The 8,766-nt window shown below is 38.3% G+C and overlaps 1 protein-coding gene across 1 annotated transcript; it reads right to left on the reverse strand.

The window, feature by feature from the left end:
• Window positions 1-5,063: 5,063 nt before the first annotated feature.
• LOC129699150 (lactase/phlorizin hydrolase-like) lies at window positions 5,064-8,078 on the reverse strand. Its single transcript, XM_055638818.1, has 2 exons — window positions 7,224-8,078; window positions 5,064-5,155 (listed from the first exon to the last, which is right to left on the reverse strand). Exons 1-2 carry the CDS (start codon window positions 7,921-7,923, stop codon window positions 5,064-5,066), a joined length of 792 nt encoding a protein of 263 aa, XP_055494793.1. The 5' UTR covers window positions 7,924-8,078.
• Between the last annotated feature and the right edge of the window lie 688 nt (window positions 8,079-8,766).

Here is an 8,766-nt window from a genome sequence, read left to right on the forward strand (position 1 = left end):
AACAGATGAAGAACAATATACTGAGAAAAATTGAAAGCAAATTATTTCAGCAAAATGATATTCATATTCTTTTTGGGTTTCACATTTTATCATTTAATGTGCGTCGTCCACAAATCTGCAATGCTTGGTTCCTCAATTTCTAATTGAAAGGGAAAAAATGTAGATGTGGAAACCTGAAATAAGAATCCTGAGAACAATCATCTGAGAAGAGGGAAATAGAGTTAACATTTTGGTTTGATGACTTGTTATAAGAACCGACATTTCTATTTTCGTTATTTTCTTGGTGATCTCATACAAGTATATGAAGAAACAAATGCACCCTAGTAGTGCAGTTGTAGGTTCACTTATAATCAAAATTTGAGAATGCTCTATAATACTTTACTTGCCTTCTGATCAGACTCACAACCATATGGCACTGTTAGGGCGATCAAGTCCACCATTCCCTGCAATTAAAAATAACTATTTTATGATAAGGAAACATCAAATTTCAAAAATCTTTTAATATTTTCTGCAGCTCCCAAAACATTTGTTCAACTCTTATAAACATATAATATGCAGCATCGTATTAAATCCAGGGTAAGCACAGATCTTTTAGTTGAACATCCTGCAACATTAATGATCACTTGACTGTGGACTTCCCTTCCTTCTATCTTCCAGTGCTGACATGGGATACAAGTTACTACTTTCCTGCGCTGTCTTTACTCAGATTAAAGGAGCATGGAATTTTCAAGTGAAAATTACGTAACAGCTTGTAGTAAGTTCACAGGTGACTCAATCTTAGCCTTAATATCATTTGAGCAATAATACAAAGTGGCTGGGGGAGCTCAGCAGGTCAGACAGCATCTCTGGATGGAATGGGCTGATGACATTTTGGGTCTTTTGGACTTTCCTTCAGACTGATTGGAATTGGGGAGAGGGAGAGGACAAAGCCTGGCAAGTGGTAGGGAGATATAGCTGGGGATGGGGTTAACTGGCACCTGAGTGGAGTAATTAAATGTCTCCATTTAACAGCATTTACATTGTCCATAGAAAGCAGAAAATACCTTGAGAACAGTGAAAAACATTCTTACGTAAAAAAAAAGTATTTGTTTAAAACTTGAATGAGTATTTTCCATATTACAATATAGTGTAGTCCAAAAGTACCATCTTTCAGGGAAACCATGTTCTCCCTTTCATGTGGACATCATAGACCCCTGGGCACTATTCAGTGGAGAATGACAGTTCTCCCTGTGACTTGTCCAATGTTTATTACTCAACCAACGCAGAACACTAATTTATCCCGCAACTTCAATTGAATTGTTTTTTTTTTGCAGGAACTCTCTGAGCTTAAATTGACAGTCACATTCCTTGCACTTCAAAGGTGATGGCAATTACAAATTTCTATTCAGGCTTTTTAATGCCGGTTTCTGATGTTTCACATACTCGGATTTTTTAAATGTTTAATTTTAAGTATACAAATATCAGAAACCAATTTTCTTTTTGGATTCAATTTCTCAAATTGTGCAAATAGTGTAATGGTTTGTTCGTTGATGACGTAAGAATTTTAATCTGCTTTTGCTTCATTCTTTTTTTTGTCTTGAGCTTCAGTCAGTTGAATAAGAATGTGCAATTAGATGCTATGTCTTGTACATTACTTCATTATAGGTTTGAAATGATTATCCACATTGAGGTGTTAATCTTACTAGTATAATTCAAGCCCGAGAGCAGTTGCCAGGAATAAAATAATTGATAGTAATATGGATAATAATGTAACTATTTTTGACATATAGAATAAATAAGGCACCAAGGTTAAGAATCTGAAATCTCACCGCTTTGACAACTTGCTGGAATATAACATCTGGAGAAATCATGTAGTTAATATTGAAAACAAGAGACATTCTTCCTCCTGTATGGGGCAGTGGAGGAAAATAATTATCACACTTTATGCTTATTTTATTTCATCATACAGAGATTTCTCTCATCTCTATCAAGAATTTTTAAAGCAGAATGATTAATTCATGATTAAAGGTACATTGCTAGGAAAGTGCCTTTAATCAGCTACAAAAAGCTGTCATCTGATTTGTTAATGATTTGACCACATACAATATAATTCGCAGAAAATGGTGAGCATATGGAGTAGCTCAAGTACTTTTTATAGAGACAGAAATATCTTTAATTTTTCAGGTCATCAACCAGTTGCTCTACACAGGATTAGTATATTACTGTCCAAAAAATATAAAGTGGTTGAATCACAGCAACTTAGTTTTATTTTGATCTATGCACATTAGATAATCATTTTCAATCAAGGTGATGGAATGGTAATGAAGTATCATATTTACATTTAGATACTGATTTTAATTCCATGGGGTATTTTTGAACTTCCATTAGAATATTAGTGATTGTAAACATACTTAAATTGTTACTCAGTGTGAAAGCATATGTTGCGACGGTTAAACGTCTCCATAGAAACAGAATATTTTTTAATGGGGAAGCAGTAATTGATTATGCTCAAAGGAATTTGGGACTGTGCACAAAATTAACATGAAAGAGTAAACAAATTTGTGCTACACTTAAATGGAATGAGCTTGAAATAAAAATAAATAGGGTGTCAATTGCAATTTTGTGCCTGAGATCAGGCACAAAAAAAAGACCTGAACAGATAGATTGACTGAGAGGACAATCCATGATGTTTGGGACAAAGACCCATCATTTATATATTTGCCTCTGCACTCCACAATTTGAGATTTGTAATAGAAAAAAAATCACATGTGGTTAAAATGCACATTGTCAGGTTTTAATAAAGGCCATTTTTACACATTTTTGTTTCACCATGTCGAAATTACAGCAGTGTTTATACATAGTCCCCGCCATTTCAGGGCACCATAACGTTTGGGACACAGCAATGTCATGTAAATGAAAGTAATCATGTTTAATATTTTGTTGCATATCCTTTGCCTGCAATGACTGCTTGTAGTCTGCGTTTCCTGTATATCACCAGTTGCTGGGTGTCTTCTCTGGTGATGCTCTGCCAGGCCTGTTTTGCAGCCATCTTTAGCTTTTGCTGGTTTTGGGAGCTAGTCCCCTTCAGTTTTCTCTTCAGCATATAAAAGGCATATTCAATTGGGTTCAGATCAGGTGATTGACTTGGCCACTCAAGAATTGATCCTTTTTTTAGCTTTGAAAAACTCCTTTGTTGCTTTAGCAGTATGTTTGGGATCATTGTCTTGGTGCAGAATGAACTGCCGGCCAATGAGTTTTGAGGCATTTGTTTGAACTTGAGCAGATAGGATGTGTCTATACACTTCAGAATTCATTATGCTACAACCATCAGTAGTTGTATCATTAATGAAGATGTGAGCCAATACCTTCAGCAGCCATACATGCCCAGGCAATAACACCACCATCACTGTGTTTCACAGATGAGCTGATATGCTTTGGATCTTTAATTAAGGGACAGAAGGTTAGGGGTAACATGAACATGAGGGGGAACTTCTTTTTTCGTTCGTTTTTATCATTTAAAAATAAATTGGATAGTTATATGGACGGGAAAGGAATGGAGGGTTATGGTCTGAGCGCAGGTATATGAGATTAGGGGAGATTATGTGTTTCGGCACGGACTAGAAGGGTCGAGATGGACTGTTTCCGTGCTGTAATTGTTATATGGTTATATGGTTATATTGTTATATTTTGGGCAGTTTCTTCTCTCCTCCATATTTTGCTCTTGTCATCACTCTGATATAAGTTAATCTTTGTCTCATCTGTCCACAAGACCTTTTTCTAGAACAGTGGTTGCTCTTTTAGGTACTTCTTGGCAAACTGTAACCTGGCCATCCTATTTTTTCGACTAACCAGTGGTTTGCATCTTGCAGTGTAGCCTCTGTATTTTTGTTCATGAAGTCTTCTGCGGACCGTGGTCATTGACAAATCCACAACTGACTCCTTGAAGAGTGTTTCTGATCTGTCTGACAGGTGTTTGGGTTTTTTTCTTTATTAGAGAGAGAACTCTTCTGTCATCAGTTGTGGAGGTCTTCCTTGGCCTGCCAGCCCCTTTGCGATTGGTAAGCTCACCAGTGCTCTCTTTCTTCTTAATGATGTTCCAAACAGTTGATTTTGGTAAGCCTAAGGTTTGGCTGATGTCTCTAACAGTTTTATTCTTGTTTCTCAGTCTCATAATGGCTTCTTTGACTTTCATTGGCACAACTTTGGTCCTCATGTTGGTAAACAGCAATAAGTTTCCAAAGGTGATGGAAAGACTGGAGGAAAGACTAGGCGCTGAGAGCTCTCTTATACCTGCATTAAGGAGGCAATTAAAAACACCTAGGCAATTACAAATGCCTGTGAAGCCATGTGTCCCAAACATTATGGCACCCTGAAATGGTGGGACTATGTATAAACACAGCTGTAATTTCTTCATGGTGAGACCAAAATGTATAAAAAATGGGCTTTAATATAATCTGACAGTGCACTTGAATCACATGTGATTTTTTCTATTACAAATCTCAAATTGTGGAGTACAGAGGCAAATAAATAAATGATGGGTCTGTCCCAAACATTGATATGTGATATGTAAACATTGACAGTGATATGTTCTCTGGGCTTTAAATAAATGAGAGTGGTCTTGACATATAAAAGTATGAGAGGAGTTTTAGTAAACTCAGGAGCTGTTTCTTCCAAGGATGGCACCATAACAGTTCTATCCTAACTACGAGCAGAGACCCAGGTTCTATCCTGACTACGAGTTTGCCGTTGTCGTTAGTGTGTGCAAGGTAGTGTTAATGTGCGCTGATCGGTGCAGAGTCGGTGGGCCAAAGGGCCTAATTCCGCACTGCAAACTAAAAATTGCTTGGACCCCATTGGCCTGCGAGGAGCAAGATAATGAAAAATCCACCCACTCAAGGGATTGAATATATTTGGAATCCTTTATTCGAGAAGACTACAAAAACATTTAATGATTAACTATTTTCCAGGATTAATTTAAATAAAGTGTCATTTTGTGCTTTGAGGAACAGGGCGGATAGTAATGATTCATACATGATCTTACTGAATGGCAAAGAATTGCAATTGTTTGGAATATCGTTACGGAGTCATAGCCATACAGCATGGAAATGGGGCCCAACAGCAAGAATGGGTGTGGTAGTTGCCTCTGAATTGCCTGGAAGATTAGAAATGTCGAGTACTGCGAGAATTTAAAAACAAAACAAAATTATCAAAAATTATTAACTGAGATAGAATATAAAACTAAAATCGCAAGAAATATGAAAATTGATTGCAAGACCTACAAGTATTTAAAATACTCTAAGGTTTCAAAAGTGGATTATTGTGTGCATTTCTGGTCGTTCCATTGCAGGAAGGATGTGGAAGCTTTGGAAAGGGAGCAGAGGTTTTTATTTTGTTGACTTTAGACTATGATGACAGAATTTATTATTATATTATTTATATAGTCAAACAATATAATATATTGCCTAATAAACACAACCACAGGTCAACATCAAAGAACATTAAAGAGGATGACTGAACGTTGGGCCTTCCCTCACAATGGGAAACTTTGATTTCGCTGTGTGGAGGATGTTTATGTTAAAGACTATCGTGTTCTGTTCTCTTTTTATTCGTATGGTGACCCCAAATTTCACTGTACCAGTTGGTGCATGTGACAATAAATGCCTCTTGTCTTATCTCTTATATTAAATAGATAAGGAAGATCATGTGGCTGAACTTATTTTTTGCTCCGTTTATATTTTCACTCTTGCTGCTAATTACCCTTGGGCAATTGTCAGATATTCGACCTCAATACTTAAAAATTTCATTTCGTACTTTGATCATTCATTGTGGGAAAACTAATTTTGAAATTACTTTGGCTCAGTAACTAGAATGCTTTTGAATCAAAATATGGTGTAGATTTGAGGCCCAGCATTGAATTTGAACATCTAATTTGATATTCTTGCACTGTTGTTATTTATTCCTCCTGTTCCTCACAAGAAATGTTAAATTGATTTCCTGTCTGCTGCATAATGGGATGGCAAAGCTTATCAAGAAAAATCAGTTGAGCTCCTGACACATGTTCTTCACTTTGAGGCACGAGTGTCTGATTATTCCCCACCTGCTGGATGTGGAATGTTCCATTTATTTTATGGCTTTAATGTCCAAAAGCAGTTTTCAGCCAATGAGTTATTTGCTGCAAATCCCATTTAATACGTGTGCATATTCATTGCCAATTTTGCCATTTTACTTGCTATGAAGCAATTGCGAATGCCCCAAATAAATACAGGTCCACCACCGCCTTTCCACCAACTGGTGGTCTGGCACCTTCTTTAATTCACACAAACTGACTTGCGGGGCGTGGACTTACCATCGGGGCAGATTCCTTGCCTGGGATCGCTCCAACCGCAGGCCTGCGGATTTTACCATCAAGGGCATGCCGTCTCAGGAGAGACCAAGTCGGCAAGCTCCAATGACGCAGAGGTTCGACCAGCCCCGACCTGCGGTTAGATCGCCGGCACGAGGGAGCTGACATTCCCCTGATACAGGAGCTGATCGCCCCGTTGCGGAGGGCTCCACCGCAGGCTACAGGAGTCAAGATTGTCCCATCAAAGGAGATCTCCGAGATCTTCGGTTTCCTCCCATGCTCCAAAGACGTACAGGTTTATAGGCTAATTGGCTTGGTAAATGTAAAAAAATTCCCTAGTGGATGTAATGTTAATGGTAGTGAGTATAGTGTTAATATACGGGGATCGCTGGTCGGCACGGACAAAGGGCCTGTTTCCGTGCTGTATCACGAAACTAAACATTTCTCTGATTATCCTCTGGTGTTTAGTTAGTTCCAACACTGGCATTGCTCTATTATTTGCTACTGGAGTTAGAAACTAGATGGGGTGTAGAACTGACTACATATAAGGAAGGTTCTCAAAGTGATCAGCAAAGAAAGCCAAATTCAATTAAACAGTGGTGTTTTAGAATTGCAAGAGAACCAATAATTTATTCTGTGGACAGGGGAAAATACCTAGAATGGGGTAGATGGGAAAATGATTCATGACTACAACTACAATACATAAATACTAATATAAAAACAAATGGACATTGGAATATGTGTGAAATGAGAATATAAGAGTTTATATCTGGAAAATAATTCATGGTATTTTTGTCTTGGTGGATCACAATTGAAATACTGTGTGCATCTCTGCTCCCTATGTACAATAAAGACATTGAAACACCCAGAGAAAGCATGTAAACAAAAACAAAAAAGTTACTGATATTCAGAGCCACCAGAAAAAGATTAAAATGGTAAATAATTGATAAAACCTTACCTTTGGATGCCACCTCTTTGTGATAAATTTTGTAAGCCTTTTCATGGGCAAGGATTATATTCCTGATTGCTGAAGATTCAGTGTTTTTTGTTTTGTGTTTGGATATTATGTTTGAAGGATCATCAAATGTTATCCAGATTTCAACTTTTTCTCCGAAGGTTGCAAAAGCAAATTGTGCATAATTTGCAAAAGAATCAATAAGTGTTCCATTCTCCCAGTTGCCATACTTCACGGTCAGACTTTGAGGGTTGCACAGAACCATTACAGGCTTGAGATTTGCACTTCTTAATTCATTTAGGAGATTTGAATAACACCTCACTTGGATAGGATCCACCTTCTCAGATATATCTTCGGATAGAATACTAGCCCAAGGAAGCATTACTTTGTAATGGGAAATACCTTTTTGCTGTACGTTTAGAAGATGATCTTTCAAATACCTTGGAAGAGGGTCCAGACAAAAGAAGTGTGTGCCTTCTTCCACACTGAAATCACTCATCTGATATTTATCTTCATCTTTAGCCAAAGTATTCACCAGAGCATTTGTTAAAGGGCCACCAATTATCATAAACTCAGGTGGCAATTTTATTTCTGCACCAGTTAAACTTATGAAAATTAAAACTACAATACTGTTCTGCAGTTCCATTTTATCGATCTAGTGTAGAGAGCAAGGTGAGGCTTTTATATAACAGCTCTATCTGGTGAAATACTGATAAGCTTTTTGAGCACCGCCTACCCACATTATATTCCTCATGAAGGTCTCAATATGGTCATGTTAACAACTAGATTTTGTTTCCAATATTTCACCGCTCTTTCTTGGAGCTTTAAGGGGCTGTCCCAATGCGGCGACCTAATCTGCGAGTTTGGAGAAGTTTGCCCTCGACTCAAACTTGCAGCATGGTCGTCACGTGGTCCTATGAGGTAACTGGAACTCTTTCATGCTCGAGGGAAGTTCCCGAATACTCGCGGCCACAGCTGTCGCAGAATAAATTTCAGCATGTTGAAAAATTTTCCGGGAGTAAAATTTGGTCGGCCTGGTTCTTTTTAACTCGTAGTGCTGTGGTGTGGTGTCGCTATTTAGTTACAGGCAGTCGAGGGCAGCTGTAGGCAATCTCCTTCGCTGACTGGGCATTTTGATTGGCTCATTGGAGTTTTAAGGACCAAGGAAAATTAGGTAAAATGCCCGCTAACTTTATTATAGTTCTTAAAAGTGTCTCCACTCTTCTCCCCCCCCCTCCCAAAAAAAGGCCTTGCCCTTGTGTGCCAGCCGTCTTTTACCTTCTCTTCACCACAGGTCTGAATTTAACAGCGCTCCCCCCTTTCCCTGGCCCCCACCTTTGCGATGCGTTTGTGTGTGTGTGCACGCGGTCAGTCGATCCAGATCGAGGTTTTCCAGGCGAGTGCCCTCGAGCTTGAAGGTTGAAGACACTCTTAACTCGCGAATTAGGTCGCCACAGTGTGACAGCCCCTTTAAATAACTTAAGTCACT

This window comes from Leucoraja erinacea, chromosome 7, assembly GCF_028641065.1.
Source record: "Leucoraja erinacea ecotype New England chromosome 7, Leri_hhj_1, whole genome shotgun sequence".
Classification (NCBI taxonomy): domain Eukaryota; kingdom Metazoa; phylum Chordata; class Chondrichthyes; order Rajiformes; family Rajidae; genus Leucoraja; species Leucoraja erinaceus.

Coding starts and splice junctions, on each gene's coding strand:
- LOC129699150 (XM_055638818.1), bottom strand. CDS start 7,923: ATGGAACTGCAGAACAGTATTGTAGTTTTAATTTTCATAAGTTTAACT. Junction 5,156..7,223: donor TCTGGTGGCTCTGAATATCA/GTAACTTTTTTG, acceptor AAATTCTCGCAG/TACTCGACATTTCTAATCTT.